The sequence below is a fragment of the Microtus oregoni genome, unplaced genomic scaffold (assembly GCF_018167655.1).
Source record: "Microtus oregoni isolate MIOR12 unplaced genomic scaffold, Mior012 000004F_ref0000308, whole genome shotgun sequence".
Lineage (NCBI taxonomy): Eukaryota > Metazoa > Chordata > Mammalia > Rodentia > Cricetidae > Microtus > Microtus oregoni.
Window position 1 is genome coordinate 53,165,952 of NW_024543063.1, and position 22,047 is coordinate 53,187,998.

Below are 22,047 nucleotides of genomic sequence, written 5' to 3' on the forward strand. Positions count from 1 at the left end.
TGTGATATAGCTCTGAACTGTATACTTCAAAAACCCTTGTGTTATTACCTCTAATAACAAATTCCTGGAGTAATTTTCAGCTGATTACTGAGGGCTGGTAGGGTTCCTGATACTGATGTTACTGCGTACAATTGGAGAGACGTGCAAGTAACAGTCACAAAGATTTCACTAAAGAGATCTTTGGTTACTGGGAATCATAGAGGCTGATGATATTAGTTTCAGTATTTAGAAGTTGAGTATACTATATTGAATAGTCTGATGGACTCATTCAGCATGTAAGTAAAAGAGCCGTACCGTTGGAGTTCAGAAAAAATAGCGCAGCATTTGAAATTAGATTGTAATACACATTTCAAAAATCCCCAAAGAGATTAGAAAAATATCAAGGAGCATAGACATGGGAGGCTATGGGACAAGAGGGTGAAAGTTTCTCTAGGTTTTACCATTTTGACAAGCCAGCTTTTTGTTCTAAGCCAAGCAAAGGAGAATTTCTTCACCAAAGTTCCATTCTCGGTTCAGGCTGAGGATTGAGATTCTAAGAGAGCTCAGAATAGAATAATGGTCATGACCACTGGAGCCAGATGGAAGGCCATGGATGACAAATAGAGAGTAGAACAAAATACTATATGTTTTGTCTAACTGCAGCCTTTTGTTTTCTGGGACAGAATCTTTTCAAGACTAACAATCCTATCTTAGCTTCCCCAAGATCCACTTGTTTTTTTGTTTGTTTGTTTGTTTGTTTTTTTAAGGATTGAGTAAACTCTATAATGATTCTTTAGAATACACATATGTAATCTGTCTTGTTCAAGTATTAAGATAACGATCTCAAAGGATCTTACAATTCAGGAAGCAGACAATACCTATTCTATTATATTGCACATAGCTTGGTAGGTTACGGGCAGAGGCTTTTCTCAGTTGGTGAGCTCTTGTACAAACTTGGTGCTGAATTACTGAGAACGAAATTAATTGAATGTATCAATGTGTCTTTGAAAAATATTAATATGGAATTTGCTTAGGAAAAATAGATAATAGATTAATATCATTTGTAAGGTTTGCCTGGAAAATCACCTTTGGACTTGTGTTTATATTGTGTGCAAATGTACAATTCTACATGTTCTTTGGGAGAACAAATAATAGGACCAAACAAAAAGTGATGATCTCATAGATAGTTGACATTTTTTAAATCAAAGCAAGTTATTTGGGTAGCAATTCATCTCAGGTGCTTCTGATTTCTCTCATATTCTATGCTCACCTCTACCAATTACATTTTCAACATGGTGGGCACAATGTCTGCTTCATTAAAGTAGTAGCACATTTAAATTGGATATTTTAAAGCAAATCTCCTGGTGGTCCTTGGTAAAATTTTTTTGTCATCTCTATGGATGTTCCAGTATTAAACAAATTCATCTATGATTTCTAGTTTCTTACTATCTTCAGGTATTTACTCACTACACAAAGGCAGAAAAACCAATCTGCTGATGACAGGTTTCTAATACCGTGGCATTAATATTTTATTTTCTGGAACCTTCACAGTAAAGACCTGGATATTGTTTATTTCCAATTTCTCTAAGAGGCTGGTATCCTAAAATGCAGTTTTTATTACTCTTTCCAGATCTGCTGATATTTATAAAAGCTTTAAAATTCCCACTCAAGCAAAATGAAAAGTGATCCATGAAATAGTTTTCACTTTGGGGTGTCAGATATGCCCATGTCCCTTTTAGAATATCGGGTAACACAGGTCTTTATACTTGATGACACAGATCCTGAAATAGGATAAATCTACCTTTCTTCTGAGTATGAAGGGATCTGTAAAAAGTACATGGAGTATCTGGGTAAGAAAGAGCATGCTGTTTTAGTGCAGGAGGGAAACCAGTAAAATCAACAACTCCAGAGCAGTGTAACTGAATGCCCATGGACACTGGATTTTGTGGTTCCTGTATTCTTCCATGGCATCCCCAAGGTTCACTGGTTCAAAATGTAGTTAATGTTCAAAAATGTGGTATAATATTTTATAATATGTGATTTTGTTTTCCGATGTGAATATGGTAAACTGTATAATGTCATCTTAAGGTACAGCATTCTCTGTTGGATATCGTTTTTGCCGTTGTTTGCTACTTATTTTTATTTTGTATGTTTATGTGTTTGTGCATGTATGTACAAGAACCTGTTTATTATGTACATGTAGAGATTAGAGACTGGTGCCAAATATCTTCCTCAATTGCTGTTTGTATGTGTCTTTGTCTCTGTGTCTGTCTCTCTGACTGTCTCTCTCTCTCCCTTTGTGTGTGTGTGTGTGTGTACCTGTCTGTGCATGCACATTTTTCTGCACAACAGGACAGAAGGAGGTCTAAGGAGAACATGTTGGAATCAGTTCTCTCATTTCTCTATGTAGTTTCGAGATATTAATCTCAAATCGGCAGGCCTGGCAACAGATGCCTTAACTTGTTGAGCCATATCATAGGGACCATCCATCTTAATTTTTTCAGACAGGGTTTTTCACTGAATTTGGAGTTCACCGACTTGCCAAAACTCTCTGGCCAGAACCCCAGATCTTCCTGTCTTTTCTGTCCAATGACTAGCTCTGGGCCCTTGCAGTCCTGCACCAGCTTTGTGCGGAGGATCCAGTCTCAGTTCCTAACACTTTGACATCAAGTACTTTGCAAAACAAGTTATTTTTTCATCCCTGGATATCTTTGTAATCATTTAATAGAATCATATACTTTTATCCACCAAAGACCTTGGCCACTTCTTTTTCTCCCTCATTTATGGGGATAGCAGCTGAGAAAGAAAAGCTTCTGTCTTGCTCTTTCTTATTTATTCTTGTCCTTGCTTTTTTAATAAAACATTTTTAAGAACTCTCTTCACCTATCTTTTAGACAAGTTTTGTTAAAAGGGGTCGAAAATATTGCAGAAAATACATTCAACTTGATTGTACGTCTCAGATTTCAGATGAGAATCCTTGAACAAGCCACTTTCTCTTTAAAAATCCTCCTTGTTTGTACAATAGGAGGAGTTCCATATCGATTCCTGTCCCATAGCAGTAAATTATACACAGATTTAGAAAAGAGTCAGTTCTGTTCATTACATAGAGATACCTTAAACTTGAGGAATAAAAGAACAGAGTGTTATTTGGTTAGTTGGTTAGAGTTCTGTGAGACATTTGAAAACAATTATCTGATAGGCTCATGGTACCTCCATAGACAAGGAGAAAATCTTTCCCCTTCTCTCCTATCTTCCATTGCTGGAGGCATTCCATGGCTTAGAGTCAAATCATACCATCTATGCCTCAGGCATTTTATTTTATTTTATTTTTGTTGCTTGTTTTTCTCTATGTCAAATTTCAATCTTCCTCACTCTTGCAAAGATATGCATTAAAGGACTTAAGTCCCATTGAGTAATGCCACCTGAGCTCCAATTTCAAGATTTTACGTCAGTGAAATACAAAAACCCTTTTCCAAGTCAGAACACATTCCTAGGGTCTGTGGATTAGGGTTTTGCATGATTGTGTGGGGAATCAGCAATAATAGCACTAAATTAATGTTTATCACTCACCGCAATGAGGACATGAAGAAGACTTACTTATAAAGTAAGTCCCACACCAGCTCAGAATTGAGTATAATAAAGGGTTCTTTATTTAGAGGTAGTCTTACAGATCACAGTGCTCTGCACAAGTGGGGAACAGAAACCGAATCCAGCGGCAGAGAGAGAGTACCTGAACTTTAAGGCTGCATTTATAGTGTAAGAGACCACTCCCAAGTGGGCTTAAAGGCTACTGACTGACGGAGTTTCCATAGCAAAAACTGAAACCAGGATAATAAAGATAGCAAGCACCATCTTTTCTGGACATCATATCACCAAACACTATTCTCATATGATGTAAAAACATTTCATATTAACACTTAGTAATAGGGAATCTAATTTTTTTTAGAAAGAAATCTTTAAAACCTGCTTGCATTTCTGTGACCTACTATCTATACATTTCCATTGCCAAATGACAACTTGCTAGATATTTATAGAGCCTTGGAGCTGGAGGAACTGTGATGCAGAAAGAGCTCCAAGTGTGTTTTCCTATGTTAAAAAAGTGCTAATTCATTCAATGTGTAATTGTAGACTGTTGACTAAACATTACAATTGGTGTTAATCTAGGAGATTCTACAAAGATCCCAGATGATGTTCTCTTTTGAAAGCCAGTCAGATCAATGTTTTATGACTGGATGTCTTTTATTATTAAAGATGATAATATTTGATAATGAGACAGCAGGTAACCATTGAGATGATAGATTGCAGGTGGCAGAATGGATTGTTTAAAAGAAAAGATATGGAAAGACAGCACAAAGTTAGACAATAGTCTAATTGCACATCTTATAAAACACAGCTATTTGTGGAAGATGTTATACACAAATGCATTTAACAAACTTGGTAAAAGGTTATAATGGTGCAAGAGAAGACTGGCTTTACTAAATATTTATTTTTTATGAACTTATTACTATGAAGCAATATCCACATGGACTTTGAAGTCTGATAATATGTATAAGGTATAGATGACACATTTCTTGAGAACCTTAAGTGTTAGAAACCATGTTTGCGTACCCTTTCACTATGCTGAGCAATCATAGATCCAGCAGTTGCTCTTGCTTTCCCCAGTGTTGATAAATAAACTACAATTATAACAGTGATAAAAATGTAATCAAAACTCTTGCACATACTTCCTAAACTCCATGCCAATTTTAATTTGAGTTGACCTTATGACTGCTTTCATTCCTCTTGACTTGACCAACAGAATTTGAATTAAATTTGCAAGTCAAGTATTCAAAAAAAACCCCACAGTCTCTACTGATTATCTCTTCAACTATTTACTTTGTAATAAATAGTTGCCTGGCAAGAGCCTTCTTAAATTCTGGCTCTTTTATTACTTTTTTTCTTACTTGCATATAAAAGACAAAGAAAGAAGTTTTAACTCCATGGTTTTATTTGAATGAAACCTGGACCAAAGTCATAGTTTGGTATTAGGATCACCATATATGAACTTCACTGGAGTCAATAGAGAAATAGGCTCTGCTTGCTGTTGTGTTATCTAAAATTACAGACTGTGTACAAAATATTGGCAGAAATAATAATGGACACTTTTACTAAAAATGCAAGGGACCAGCTAGAAGATATCAAGCGACAAAAGAGGAAGGACTAAAAAAAGGAAGGAGAGAGGGAGAGATATAAAGGGAGGGGAGGAGGGGGGAAGTTAGTTAAAATTTTGAGATAAACTACAAAATTTTTACATAATTATGTAGAAAAGCAAGAAAAAAATTGAAAAATACCCAGATATACATTGTTTCTCTCCTCAAATGAGATTTTATTTTTATAGCATGAATTTTTGGATGATTACAACAGGGTCTTAGTCTGCTCTTGAAACTTAATAAATATACTGCAAACTGATAGTTTCAGCAATAGAAATTAATTTCTTAGAGACAAGAAGACCAAATTAGACTCCGGTGAAGGTTCCATCTTGAGGCCTCTTCTCTCGACACATAGGGAACTACTACCTACAGGTTTCCCTGATAGTTGTTCTGTGTGAGTACAGAAAGCAGGGAATAGAGACTTCCAGCTCTTCAGCCTCTCTTTTTTCAGATCACTTATCCTGGATGAGCACCTCATCAAATATTGTAGTTCCATCAGTCTCTGCATCTCCACATACAGGAACAGTGTTGGTTTCAATGCAGGAATCTGAGAGACACAAGTTCAATAATGCCACAACAAATGTAGCTATTACTAAAGTGATAAAAAACGAAAATATTACCTTCTGTGGAAAATATCCTTTGGATTCCAAATTTTGAGTGATAAAATATTATCAATAATCATGGGGGAAATACATTGTGGCTGTTTAACATAGGCTCCTGACTAAATGGAGGACAAAGGTTTCCATTTTAACAAGGAAAGGGAAATCCATAGAACATCGATTTTACATGATGGCTTTTTCAGTACTTAGGCTGGATCTTCGCTGAGATCTCTTGCTTGCACCTATACTTTCTCAGCTTATTGCTCACTTTCTATGATATAAAGCACTCTCAAAGAAAGATTATAAGCTGTCAGTCTGTCAAATTTCCATATGCAGTCATAGGCTATATATGCTTCCCAACAGTTTGAAATTGAACTATGTCTTTGATTTATTTTAGCCATATATAACTTCCTTCTTATCAAGCCATATGAAGAGAAATGAATGAGAATATAACTTATGATTGCTTAGTCATTTATTTATCTAACAAATATTTGCTGAACACTCATTATGCATTTAAATTGGCTATTTGTTGCTTGGAGGTTTCATTTATTTCATATCTGCAATGTCTATCAAATCTCCATTACTCTATCATTTTTTATAATAGTGTTCTGATGAAAATGCAAACTATATTATTGGAGATCCAGCCACTAAATTTTCTATAGACATTTGGAAAAAATTGTTCAAAAAGAAATAATATTTAAATATTAAAGGAATAATATTTAGACAAAAAATAAAACAAAAGTTATTCACTGTTTAAACCATGGATCAGGAGAAGTAAAAAAATGATCTGTCAAAATAATAATATGAAAGCTTTAGAAAAGGAAGAAATTTGGGTCAAAGCATGGAAGGAGAGGTGGAGTGTAGAAAATGAAGGAGGGTCATGATGGCCCAGAGAGATGGAGACTGGGAAAAGTCTTGGACATGCAAGTCACATAGGCGAAAACAAATCTCTATGCTATTATAGAAGCAGAAATATAAAAGCTCAATTTCTTCATTTATATCCATAACTTTATCAAAAGAATGTTACTAATATAACAAGAGAGATATATACGGTGTATAAATTTATGGCTATAAAATTATAAAATTAAAAATTAATGTAGAAAATGTACATGTGGGTAAAATTCTATATTCCTATATTTATACTAATATGACTATATCCATATGTATAAATATGCCTGAATGTATTTTCAGAGGTGCTATAACATCCATTTTTATTAATATAATATCACAAAATTTTCACTAACAGAAATTCTCTGATGGACAGACTTACTGACATTCCTGCAAAATGTTTCATTTCTTTACTATTTGGAAATAGATTTTAGTTTTAATTAATCAGATACCAAATTAGTTAAAGCTAAAGTGATTGCAAATAAAATGGGATGAACAAGGGGACTGATGTCATGATAAATCATGGAAAAGAAAATTATGAATACTGAAGCTAAAATACTTTCTTGATTTGTTTCTAGAATTTGAAATAGTATTTATACAAAGACATAGCTAGTTTATGCTGTGCAAAACACCTAAAGTCTATGTATTTGAAAATAACTAATATTTATCTTGTCCTTATAATTTATTCATGGTATACACCTGTCTTTCTAGACTAAGGTAGGCAGAACACAATATTTATACCATTTTAGTATTAATTTATTTTAAGCATGTCTGTTCCTATTCATCCATGTTCATTCTCTATTAAACTATTTTCTTCATTGATCAATTCTAAAGAAAAATGACATAAATAGAAGCAAGATTTTAAAGCTATCCTCCTTGGCATCATGTTCATAGAGCACTGCAAAATAATAAACAACTGAAAACCCCTTATTGAAAAAAATATGTGTAATGTAAATATTGACTACATCACTAATTGAAAGCATCAGGGAGCCAAGGAGTGTGCAGCTCACATGCACTTTCTAAGCTAGTTGCCATCCAGTTGGGTATTAGCTCCACATAGAAAATTCTATATCCTAAATAGATAAGAGTCAAAATATCTCTATTTTTTTAAATAATGCTAGTGTCAAATATTTAATTTCAAAAATGTAAGGAAAGGAAAGAGATCATGTGGTACATGCACATGAATTCCAGTTATTGTTTCTATGTTTTATGTGTTCTCTAGTTTATAATATATCCCTGATTCCTCTAATACATCAGTGCCAAGAATAGTCTAACATTTATACTACTCCAAATAATTAGATAAATGCCAAAAATACTGTAAATGGCAACAGAAGTCAAAAGAGAGCAGACTAAGAAGAAGAAACCACAAGATTATACAATATTAAAATGCAAGCAATGCAAAGTTTTCCAGTATTTCCATAGTCAATTGAAGCCAACTTAAAACAAATGCATAGTCCTGTGACAAGACCTTCCTTTATTATTAGAAAAATAAAACAAGACATAAGGGAAACTAAAGAGAATGAGGAACATGAATACATCAATGTATAAACAAACAACAGGAAAATATCTTCCATAAATAACACCGGCCATTTCCTCATCTACTTCAAATCAGGTCTTTCCTTTAAAATCAGAACAACATTCAGGGGCCAATGCAATATCGTCTACTCACAATACTCTTGGGAATATGGCTGATATCAGATAAATAAAAATTAATTTGAACCAATACTACTTGAAAATGAATGAAACCTTGTCATTAAGACAACATATGACTAGGTATCAATTGCCAAAATGTGATAAGATTTGATTTTCTCTTCAATATTTCATTAATTTACTCTCTATTTCTTGAATTTTTTTATACTTTTTACCATTCTAAGATGACTTTGCTCTTCTTTTCTGATGTCTAGGGGTGAAAAAAATTATTATTTTGAGATATTTATCAATTCTTGATATAGTCAAGCAGAGTTTTACTTTCACACATGTTTGAGTTTTAGCCTATGCATTTTTCTTTGTTGAATATTTAAATATACATACATACATATACTGATGTATCATATATTCTAACTCTCTAATACTTTTTCCTTGACCATCTGTATATTGAACTCCGTACTATTTAACTTCCACAAATATTCAAACCTTAATTACTTTCTTAATGATTTCTAATTCCATATAGTGATCATATTTTGGAGTGGCTGAAGTACCTTCGCTGCGTCGCTTCTATCATGTCACAGTTATTTTGTGCTTTAGACAATTTGTAATGCTGAATATGCCCAATCCACTTGAGTAAAATATTTATTCTTCAGTTGTTAAGTGGAATGCTCTGTGTACTTCTGGTGTGAAAAATTTGACGTTTTACCATTGCTAAAGTTTTCTCTATTATTGAAAGAGGAATATTGTAGTATTTCACTCTAGTTTTGTATTTTTAAATGTGAGATATACAACTTATTAAATATACATATATATTATTTGATGTAATTCTTTCAAAAGAGTTAAGACATATAAGCAAAAATTATGTGCTTGCACTGTCTTTTAAAAATACATGATAATCTTCACTGATCTTCCTTATTTTTAACCTCCATTTGAATTACCATTTGCAATTTTTGCTTTTAGTATATAGAATACTTTTTTCAGTAACTACTGGTAACAAATTTAATTCTTTTGATATGTGATAATAGCTCAGTCTCTGTCTGTTTCTATCTCTCTGTTTTTCCCTGTTGGTCTCTCTCTTGTCTGTTTCTCTATCTATCTCTCTGTCGCTGTCAACTCTCTCTCACATACACACAAACACATATACGCACACGTGTGAAAGCAGACACACATACAAAACAGATTTTGGAGATAGCTTAGCTAAATAACCTGCAATTACTAGTTTATTAGCTTAATAATTTATTATGTGTATGAAAATTCTGCTATTAATGGCTAAATAGTTTCCATATCACCATACGGAGTTTTCCGTCACTTTCAAGTTTTATATGAGTTTCAAGTTTTATGAGTTTTCCATCACTTTCAAGATTTTGTCACTTTCCAAGTTTGACTATGATGTGTTTATTTTTTAAATATATGTTTTTTTTTAATTTACTTCTTTCCTTCAGAACTATCTAGTGAGTCTTACAATGTCATATCCTTTTATAATTTTTGTAAATATTCAGGGGCTCTGCCTGCTTCTATACTACAAAAGATTGTCTAGTAAAAGTTATATTTTTTAAAATTAAAAGAGAAGTGATTAAGATTGTTGAAAATAAAAGTAATTGACAAAGTAGTTACATTTTATACAACTGCAATAGTTTATTTACAATATGATTTTACAATATAACTAAATTTATAAATATTTACTATAGCAATAATATGCATTATAAAACAGAAATAATAAAACAAGACAAAGATAGGATGTTGCTTGAATCTAACATGGTTTATTAACATATGATATAAAAATTAAAATAAATCATGATTTGGTAAGGACTAATAGCCTTAAAGTTATCAAAGCTCTCCAAATTCCTCTATATTATGTAAGATCTATCTCAGTTTTCATACATTTTTACCAAAGTTATTAAAAGAATTCTTATGGAGACTGGCAATCTGCATCTATATTTGTCAGAGAACAGCAAACAGACAATAATAGCTCAGTTTCATACAGAAGCACATGGTAGAAAAGAAATAACAAAGTTTAGTGTAATACTTTCATATTAATAAAGGATGACAGTAAATCAAGATTGAAAATGATAAAAAAGGTTTAAATAAAATAGATATTCCTGAGGTGCTGTGAGTCCAGTGTTTTTGATTTGTGAGAGACTAATCAGTATCAATATGAAAAGGAGAACTTAGACAATAATTTATTTTTAGGAAATCAATTATCTGTGTGGAAAAATGAAAATTCCAAATTATATTATAAAATGAAAGGGGAATAATACCCAAAGCAACCTTAATTAATTAAAGTGTGTGTGTATGTGTAAAATACCAAACATTAAGGAGAATTATAATATTAAAGTTAATAAATTTAATAAAATACAAGCTCAATGTAAGTTTATAAAAATTCCCACAGGAACATTTCTAAATTGTTATTTTATACTTAGATATATTCCATAGCGATGATTTAACTTAGTTAGCTGAAAATCAACTTAAGTATATCAATAATACATGCAAAAAAACTTTTTTTAAAAAATAGAATAATTTGCTATATTGCCTAGGGCTTGGAGGTAAAACCCAGGGAACAAAACTCCTGTACTTCCCTTATGCAATAATTTCATGCATCTAGAAAGGACAACAGAAATGCAAATTCTAGAGTTAGTGCAGAAATACAAGTGGCAGTGAATATTAGATTCTCCATGGCTTCGCAGAGCAACGAGTCATGGCTTTGGTCTGCAAGTATCATTTCTGCTGAAGCTCCAATTATCCCTGTAGATACATTAAAGGAGACCATGTAGCAATACTTTCTCATAGAAATAATGTCAGCCACCAAAAGACAATCACCAAGAGACAAAGCCTCATTACAATTTTATTAATTTTGTATGATGAAAAACAATTCGTATCTCAAGTTATGAACTACCGGACATGAAGCCATCTGACAAATATTTCCTGTGCTAATTCATGGCGCTCCGACTTGTCATGCACTTTCTGAAAATTCAAAACTACCATAGATTCTGCATCTGTGTTAAGAAAATGAGGTCCTGCTTTTAACTGACTGGTATTTCCTTCTAGGTCATGGAAAAAAGATTACCGGATCATTTGGTATATCACTACTTAACTCTATTAGAAAACCTTTTTGCTGTGCAAATTGCTATATAATGAGGCACGACCAAAAGAAATTTAGAAAAAAAATTATTAACTCAGAGTGCCTTTTCTGTTTGACTACTTACTACTAAAGCATTATAGGCCTGCTTATATCTTCAACAAAATAAAATTACACATAATTATGCATCTATTTTGGAGAATAATTTCCATTTTTCTATGAAATTCTAATAGAGGTTATTATATGGTAAGATTCGACATAATAAAGCCAGTTGAATAAAATCGTCATCCATTTATTTGACTGTTTTAGAAATCAGTAGGACACTCATGACCAGAAATTGGACAGCTTTGGAATCATAGACAATATCATTTAGTGAAATAATGAATTATCCAAGCATTCTGCTGTCTGTGAGTGAGTTTGTCAATATTGGAAAATTTCCCGATTGAAATAGTGATTTTGTCCAAATAATATTAACACAGCAACTAAAGTTTCTTTATTTTGACTGGAATACGATTGTGAGACAATCACATTCTCATTTTGAATACTGATGTGTCTTTTATTGATTAAAATAAAAGAACAGACAAAATGTAAATAATGTGACTATCATTCTCCTGATGATGAGGAACAATTAAAGTGCCCATTGCTAGGGTGAAATAATGACTCTACGAACAGTATGGAACTAGTAACTTCTTGCAAACTAATTTTACTTCAAGCTGAAATCACAACATCACATAATACTTAAATGATTACAGTTACAGCTTCACATGACCAATGCCAATCTTCATATAACTAACGCAAAATAGAATTCCTGCTTTTACTTCCAATTTCCTTGCCTATATAAAAACGTACATAAAAAACTCTATAGAAGTTTAATATTTATGGTTCAGCTTCTTCAACTGACAGAAATATGGCTTTTATTATCTCAAGATAAATGCTTCAGGGCATCCTGGCTGTTGTCTAGGTAGCATGCTATTCAATAAAGTTAGCTTTGTGTGTTCATATTTCCATCCAATCTGTCTTTCAATACAGAGTTTCTCGAGTAGACCTTTTCAATATAGCAATGTTCTACCTAATTAACTTCCATAATTTCATTATAAACTTATGTACATATCTATGGGCGATGGTTTAACATGGGCCTCCTGAAAAACTCCTTGAAGATTGTTTTAATAAAATATGCTTTCCATTTACAAAAAAAATATCAGCTCTTACTATCTCATCACTGCGGTCCATTTATACACTATGTTTTGCTGTGGATATTTTGGTTTGTGTCAACTGGTAAAGTTGAAAGAGGTAAAGGAGAGACTGTGATTGGCCCTTTTGTAGTTTGAAGTAGTTGAAAGGTTCACAGGATCTGTAGCCCAGAAAAACAAATACTATTTTGGCATATGTTTTGAAATGATGCAAGTAACTGTCACTTCCACTTTTTTTCTAGATAACTCCCTGAGCATTTTGGCAAAGCATAATGGATTCAGCCGGCAGAAGCAAGAAGTCTACCTTTTACCTATAGTGATCAGTGACAGTGGGAATCCCCCTCTGAGCAGCACCAGTACCTTGACTATCCGGGTCTGTGGCTGTAGCAATGATGGTGTGGTCCAATCATGCAATGTTGAAGCTTATGTCCTTCCTATTGGACTCAGTATGGGAGCCTTAATTGCCATACTAGCATGCATCATTTTGCTGCTAGGTGGGTATCGCCTTCATAGCTTAAAGTCATTACTGGCTATAAATAAAGATATCAACCTCTGGGATGTAGTTAACATTCTTTAGGGAAAGAAGAACTCTCAAAGTCAGAAGCTATTATATGAGAAAGAGTAGTGAAAACTTGGCCTTGTTTGACAGGAGTGTTAGTGCCTCTTTAAACCCATCACAAGCATGGCAATAGGATTGGGAATTGTGTTCTCTACACTCATCCTAACACCAGTTAAATCACAGGCTGCAAATGACTTTATTACAGGAGGCAGTTCTCCTTTATCCACAATACCATTGAATATAAGCGATGCATGGATTGGGAAATTGAATCATTAGATCTGATAGTTCAGTGATACAAAGATATATATATATACATATATATACATACACATATATATACATATATATATATACATATATATGTGTGTGTGTGTGTATTCAAAAATATGCTCTCATTCAAACAACATTCTATTTTATAGATATTTTCATTAAAATTACAAAAAACGAATACAAACTGAGAGAAAAGGTCTATTACCTTTCCATTAAAAATTTTCAATATGGAAGTAAGAATAAGCCTTATAACAGTGAAATCATTCCTATTAGCCAGCACTTGGGAGAAAGTGGAGATTCTGGGGTTCCAGGCTATCTTGGGTCACATGTTAAGACTCTGTGGCCCAGTATCACATAATCTGTACCTTTATTTCTAGAAAAAATATCAAAGGGAATTATCTTTATCTTGAAAAATAAACTGTCTTAACGATTGTGTCAGTTCATGATTTGTTTGGCTGGTCAACTACTTTGGTAATACTCCTTTCTCTTGTCCTACATTGGAACAACCTTTCTAGATAGGGGATTATAAATTGTCATTGAATATAAGACATTATCTTTCTAGAAATCTATACATTGTGTGAAAGTAATGCATCATTTAATTAGAGAATATCTTATGTATTATAATATCATCATGGCCATAACTCAGTGATTGAGTGCTTTAAAGTATGTAGAACACCCTGGTTTTCATTACTGCTATCAGCAGCAACACCACCATAAAAAGAATTTTTCAAATACCATACATACTATATATAAGAAACATGAGCAGAAACCAAGAATAGAGAATAGTTCACACAATATACTAACATGTTACTCATGCTGTGAATGTTATTTTCTATATTGTTTAGCTTGATTTGGTATTAAAGATTTTGGCAGTCTGGGTGTGAGCATGACTGACTAATTCAGCACTAGCCTCAAGGCCTAGGATTGAAAAGGTTGTAAACAGGAGCTTTTTAACAAGCTCTTCTCCCCCATCATCTATTCTGCTTTGATTGTGGCAGGAAATGCTTTTTGACTGATTGTGATTTGGTATTTTTTTTTCTTACAGTCATTGTGGTCCTGTTTGTTACCCTGAGGCGGCATAAAAATGAGCCATTAATTATCAAAGATGATGAAGATGTTCGAGAAAACATCATCCGCTACGATGATGAAGGAGGCGGGGAGGAGGATACAGAGGCTTTTGACATTGCAACTTTGCAAAATCCAGATGGAATTAATGGATTTTTACCCCGTAAGGATATTAAACCAGATTTGCAGTTTATGCCAAGGCAAGGGCTTGCTCCAGTTCCAAATGGTGTTGATGTCGATGAATTTATAAATGTAAGGCTGCATGAGGCAGATAATGACCCCACGGCCCCACCATATGACTCCATTCAGATTTATGGCTATGAAGGCCGAGGGTCTGTGGCTGGCTCCCTCAGCTCCTTGGAGTCCACCACATCAGACTCAGACCAGAATTTTGACTACCTCAGTGACTGGGGTCCCCGCTTTAAGAGACTGGGCGAACTCTACTCTGTTGGTGAAAGTGACAAAGAAACTTGACAGTGGATTATATAAACAATCAATGGAACTGAGCATTCTGTAATATTCTAGGGTCACTCCCCTTAGATACAACAAATGTGGCTATTTGTTTTAGAGGCAAGTTTAGCACCAATCATCTATAAACTCAACCACATTTTAATGTTGAACCAAAAAATAATAAAAATAAAAAGTATATGTTAGGAGGTTATAAATCTTGTGGAGTGTGAATTAAGTATGTGGAGTGTCTAGAAGTCTTTGAATATTTGACATTTAACTGACTGCCTCAGTCAGAGATTGGGATCCTAGTTAACCATTAGAGAATTGTTTAAGAGGAAAAAAAAAAACAAAATTAAAAGGTGCTTTATTAGAAAAAAAAAATGGACCTGCAAGGATTCTGCTGCTGATATGTGTCTTCTGCAAGGATTTTTATGAGTGCAAATGGTGTTTTTCCCCTTCACCAATAAGGATCCCGTCACAAATGATAAAGCAATACTTTGGTCCGCTGTACGTTAAGACTTTGTGGAGTTTGGGGAGGCCTCCTAGATTATATGGTACGGTGACCACACGTTGTACATAAATGTTGGCCCCACGCACCAGAGACTGAATAGCATCTTTAAATATTGTGTCGAGCCTTAAAATATTTACATGTTCGTAATCCATTCCAGGGTGGGGAATGCCAACTGAAAGGTGGGAGGAGAGAAATGCCATTCAAACAGGCTGTGTCTAGAAGCAGGAATCCTGGTTCCCTCCACTTCATCTTCTTCCACAAGGACACAGAGATAAACTCTATTCCACAGTGGACCACATCAGAGACAGATGGTTTTATTGCTAGCGTGTGAATTTATTTGTTTAATCCTCAAAATAAATATTTTATTGATGTCCAATAATGCTTTTATTTATTAAGGTTGGTAATCTATAGATTAAGGGATTATATGGGGAGAACTAAATTATATCCATTAATAATCCTTTAGATTGTTTTATATTAATATCTATACAATGAATGTTTAATACATGTACATTTTGATGAGCTAAGTATGGCAGGCAATATTATCAAGGGGAGAGGTAATAGTCTCTTTAGAGTAGAAAGTGATATTGTGACTGATAATAACAGGAACAGCATTTCCCAGAGAAACTTTTGGACTGTTTTCTATTTTCTTCATAATCCTAGTATTTGGTGTTTTTACTACAAGCACAAACATCTGAAAGTATATTGATTCCTGTGAATATTTAAACTCTAGACTTTTAGATACTTCCATAATACCCCACCCAATAAAAATGCTTCAAGTTGTCCTCCCCCAACGAATTTAAAGCAGGAACTGATTTGTACATAATTTTACTGCTTATGTTTTCTTACACTTCTGTCCCTGGTCATGGTGATGCGCAGAATGTGTTAGACTACAAAAACCAAGCAGCGCTAGAAGGTGTGAGCATATTTAGTTTGTAATGCAAACCTGCCATGTAGGAGTAGAAAATGTATGATACAACTCAAGTATTACATGCAGATCATTTTACTTTTATACTTTGCTTTAATGCAATATTGTTTATTTACTTCATGTGTTGTATTCAGAGAAACTCCTGTATTGTTTCCTACTTTGTGAAATATATTTTTATAAATACCTTTGTTGTCATCATTTTTTCCAGCTACATGAAGATCACTTGACAAAACTATTGACTCTAACTAAAATTCCAAATTGTGCGATCAACTCACAGTGTGGGGGAACTTTTAGTTTTAAGAGTATTTTAATAAAAAAACAGAGACGAGAAATGGATTGCTATTGATCCCATAGCAAGAAAAATATCAGAGACATAAAAATAAATGTTGACCTAAAAAACAGTCAAGTATGTTTTTGGGGTAGCTGGAGGTAGAGGCTAGAGTGGAGTTAGCAAAAAAAAAAAAAAAAGGGTAAAAGAACAAAAAGGCAATTGTGCATAGGAAAAAGGAAAAGGCTACAAGTCCAAACTGTGAAGAAATGAAGGGACTGAAGAACAGGATTTGGAGAGAGAACATAGATTACATTGCAGATTTGAAAACCACTCTTTTCTAGATCCTTAGAGGATCCACTAGAACAAGATCTGTGGGCTATTGTCATCTGCTGCTTCAGTACCTAGTCTGGGCTAAGGAAAACATGGATTGATCTTGGAGATGGAGCTGTTTCTGGAAGCTGTCTCCATCATGACAGAAACAAACTGACTAAATATTCAACTAAAGTTTAATAGTTTTCCAAGGGCTTACCATCTCCTCATTGTTCCCTATTGCCTGATCACAATCCTTTTTTATACCTATCTCAGTGGCTACTGAAAACTTTTCATGAAGTCAGAAAGAGTCTACTGTGACTTTTGTATATACCAGATTAGCAAGAGTCAAAAAACTGTTAATATCAGCTATAGTAACAATAAAAAGTCAATTCCATGTGCTCATATTGTAAACTAAGGTGGAATTGCTTTCTGTCTTCTCCTTTCACTTCAAACTTATCTCTCTCTCTCTTTTTTTAAGGAAACTGTCATGCAGAGGTGTATTTAAGTGATATATCACACTATTCTTTAATAGAAATACAAAATCATCATCTTCAGTGTTGGTGGACAATAGAATAAAATTCATCTGATAGTGCTTGTGGGCAGGAGGCAATGTATGCTGAACCAGTTTTCCAAACCTTCCTTTACATTTTAGTTGGTCCAGGAAGGCATCATGGAAACATGAATTCCATATTAACATTTCCCTCCACTGCCACCCAGGCATTTTGTGCATCGAAGCCAATCTAAAGTTTTGATATGCTGGATAAAGTGGAGCTATGTATGGTTATTTTTGAATAATATGGTTTTGCTATGTGAAATATGCTTTTAGAGTATCCTCCATTTAAATTATATACACAGATCCACAAGCATACAATTAAACAACAACATTTATTTTAGCAAAAACTTATTAGAATTCCCACATTCAAAATATTACAGTGGAGATCAAAAATATTTTATTGAGATTTAAGGATTCCTTCCTTAACTTTTCAAGCAATGCATTTTAACTTTATTATCATTTCATATTTATGAATTTCTTTTGTGCTAGCAATACTGACACATCAAAAGAATCTTCACACACGTATGTTTATTTTTCAAGTACAATATTACCTCATTTGACACTCCTTTTGTTGTGTCCATGGTCTTTGTGTGTCCTAAGCAGCAGTCTCTTTTACTGATTGCCCAAGAATTCTGTGCCAAATAATATGTTGAAACAAAGTTAGTCTCTCTCTGCTTACTCTACTGCAGGGATCTTGTCTGAGGAACTGAGGTATCCCTGCATGGCTGGAGGCAACACAGGATCAACTCTTGCCTTTACTTTCCCTGTTATGTGATCAAACAACTTTTGAATCTCCATACAAATATATTACCAAATATTAGTAAGCCATTCCTAATAAAATTCTCACAATGAGTATAATCAATATATTTTTAAAATGGTTAATGATAATATGGTTGAAGTATGCTATAAATTATATTCATGTGTTACCTTTCCCACACCAAATTGTGCTATGATACAAACTTTACAGTAAAAATGTTTTGTATCAAAAAATTTGGGGTGGTGGTGGCAAGTTTATGTGTGTATATAACGTGAAAGAAAACTTGGATTCATCAGTATCCCCAGTGAGGCAAGAATCCTCAGAAAGAGACAAATAAGTCTTTTGAGAGTTTGCTTAATCATATGCTTAAAGTAAGACAAGTCTCTGCATGAGACTTAGAAATCTCCTAGGAGCAGCCGACTCCACACTGAGACTCCACAGAGAGCTGAGCTATCTGTATTTTGGAGAAGGGAAGCGGGTGCTGAGAGCTAAGTAGCCAATTACGTTTTATAGCCACATAAGGACTGGAGGCAAGTAGTCCTTTGCAACATGTTGTATTATGCGATCGTTGGCTTTGCAGGGAATCTCACGAATGTATAACCTTCTGATTGCCTTTTTGATTGAAAGTTCCATCTGAGATCAAGGCAGTGCAACCAGTAATAAGATTTCAAAAAATCCCATCACTGGCACTGTTGGAAAGGTTGAGCGTGCCTGAAATCCCATCACTGTCAGTCAAAGAGATAAGGTAACAGTGGGCATCACTATAAAAGCTGCATGAATGCACAATTTAAACATGAACATCAACACAGAAAAGAATGGACACATATTTGTATGAATGTCCATATAGACACATAGATACTCATGTGTATGAATGCATACACATAAGCGTAAACACGTAAACACACACACACTTGGGATAAGTTACTTAGGATGATTTATACTAATGTGTTCTCATTTCAATAATAATAAATTTCCATGTCACAGTCTCACACACAACAAAAAGAATTGAAATGATGGTTCTTTGTTTTTCTGACTCTAACCTTGAAGTTGAAAGAAATCTGTCTCGGGGTAAAGGATTTAAATGTGAGTTTTGTTTCTGAACATAATAATAGCTCGTAAAGCCTGGGATTAGAATTAAATGCATCTCACTGAGAAGCTGGATTTGGATGCTTTTGTATCATTGTATTTTTGTGGAGATAACAATTGTAGAATATATTTTGTAGGAAATAATTTTCTCTGTTTACTTTTCTTTGATTCCTACTCAGTTTTCTTTGCTAAACAAAGTCCTTTGCATTGTTGCTCAGATGGCCAAAAATGAATAAAATGTTTCCTATCATTGTTGCTCTTGTTTATGACAATTATGATGTTTTCATTGTCCATCATTAAAGGAGATATTTATTTTGATTATTTGCTGTGTAGTTGACACACAATTATTGATCAGAGTATATCCTTATTATTACTGTATCCCATACAACTATTCTGCAAGACTTCCATATTACAGAACACATACAATTAAATATCCCACTGCTTCTACAAGAAATTTCTCGACTACATTTACTGAACCTGTTCTAGAGCTGTAATTAGGCTACATAGGAGTTATAAAAAAGTGAAATGTAATGGTATCTTTGAACTTCCTTGCCCACGTATAAATTGAAGCTAATAGAGCACATCAAAACTAATCACACGCATTCTTTGTCTATGGTTAAATAGCATTTAAATCCGGGCTTTCACAAGACTGTCTGAATAGAGTTACTAGCTTTCCTTAAAGGGTCTCAGCTCTAAATATAGTAGGAGCTTTCAAATGGTAAGAAACCAAAAGCAAGTTACCCATTGCTCTATGAAAGGAAGGAACTCAACAAAGCAAAACAAGAAGACATTCTGAGAGCTCGGCTTTCAAAGATGGAAATTAAGCAATGATTTCAAAGAAGCTATACAGTTTCCACTCACACGTTTTTTATAAAGAGCAAATATGAGTATCAATGACACCTTTGAAAGCTCAAGGAAGAATCCAATTGCACAGAGAATACCTTGTGTATGCCTAAATTATGACATGTGCTGTGAGCAACACACACACACACAAAAAAATTCAGGAATTTATCAAGAGGCTTAGTAACACTAATTTGTAGATCCAATAAGTGCAGGAGACAAAAGCTGAACTCTAGTCTTTTGGATCATTTCTATGACAGTGACATTGAACGTACTTAGCACGAATGCTCTTCTTTTAATGATGGCAGCTTGAGAGGAAGGTACTTCCTGGTGGCATGGGTGCCTGTGAGACTCTCCCTTCCACCTGAGTTTCCTGACTCAAGTTGATTCACACCTTGAATACAGGTCTAACCTCTACTTACCTATACAAATAGATAATGGATTTCTCTATTGTTATTCACAGATGACAGAAGAGGCTTGCTAAGAGGAATTCCAGAGAATGCTGCCTGAAGAAAAGGACTGGGGACAACAGTGACTTCCACAAACCAAGAGGCCAGAACGTCAAAAGGAAAGGAGAGGCCCTTAAATACACATGTTAGTTCTTTCAGATCTCCTCTGTATATTCAAAGATCTCTGGGGCTACTTGGATATAAGCAATATTTTAACAATTACTGTCTAAGGTTGAACTCAGCAACTATGAATCATTGGCTGGGACAACACTCTGTTTCTGTTATATGGTTTCCCTTGAATGTGATTGTCTCTAATACTTTTTTTACAAGGTTTTCTGTAATTTGACACCTAAATTTTGAGAGCTGTGACTTGTTTGTCAAGTTTGATGGTTGGATATGTAGCTCATTGTTAGCAAGTTCATTGTTAGCATTATCAATAATCATTGTTCAAATAAACTTTTAAAATTTCTTCCTAACAAAAGATGTCTTTTCTACCAAACCTGTTCTGGATACAGTGTCTGTGACAGGAAAATCATATATGCTTAACATATTTCAATAATTCTCAAAGAAATGACATATTGTTGGATAAATGAGTACAGAAGCCAATATATGACAAAGTATTAAACTTCTTTCTACTGTTGGAGATGGTAGGAATGTTCTGAAAATAAAGAGAAAGTATTCTACAGCCTGAGAATTCATGCATAATATATTATGCAAGGTGTGCTAAATTGAGTCTTAGGCAAAAATATGTATGTTGTCTCATAGGGCCAGGTTCTGAGGGCCTGAAAATTAATGACCAGCCATCAACTTTTCTCAGTGGACTTTCTGACATCAAGATTCTTATGTGACAAAATTTCTCCTTACCTAGAGAACATAATGTGCTGAGAGAATATTACATTGTTCTAGATGATTATGATAAAATAAGTATGTGTTTGAAAACTTGGTGACATGGATAAGGGAAAATAAGAAAAATAGAAAGTGGAGTATACTACATATTAATAAGAATTAATATTAGTCTTAATATTTGAATTAGATTTCTTTGGAAAATTTTTCAGTTGCCTTGTGTTGTAAAAGCTAAGCATAGCAAGAACAGGAGATAGTGATATCTTAGTGGTTCTCCTATACTAAACCAATGGTAGCTCTAATAAATGAAGATGCATATTATCATGGGTGAAGAGAAAAATTAACAAGATGCGAAGAGGTGAGCAAAGACCTCATTACTCACCAGGATGAGCATCTCTGGTTCACATTATGTGAAAGATTTGAAGGGCAATGGTATGTTCTGACCTCTGACTTGTGGAGCATTTGGTAGTACCAGGGATCAAACCTAGGGCATCATGCCAGAGAAACATGCACTCTAGCACTGAATGACAGAGCCAGCCTTGGATTATAGTTTGAAAATAGCCACTGAGATTCATGTACAGAAATAAG

At 34.0% G+C, this 22,047-nt stretch overlaps 1 protein-coding gene across 6 annotated transcripts in view; it reads left to right on the forward strand.

Annotated features, from left to right (window-relative positions):
- Positions 1-21,496, forward strand: part of Cdh8 (cadherin 8) — a 356,477-nt gene extending 334,981 nt beyond the window's left edge. For 2 of the 6 annotated variants that reach the window (XM_041649655.1, XM_041649654.1), the window contains exons 11-12: positions 12,811-13,062; positions 14,443-19,577. In XM_041649655.1, coding sequence (XP_041505589.1) covers positions 12,811-13,062; positions 14,443-14,936 — 746 coding nt within the window. In that variant the 3' untranslated portion in view covers positions 14,937-19,577. Of the gene's footprint in view, positions 1-12,810; positions 13,063-14,442; positions 19,578-20,630 lie in introns of those variants that run through there. The other 4 variants (XM_041649657.1, XM_041649658.1, XM_041649656.1 and 1 more) reach the window with 4 other exon arrangements.
- Positions 21,497-22,047: the final 551 nt, after the last annotated feature.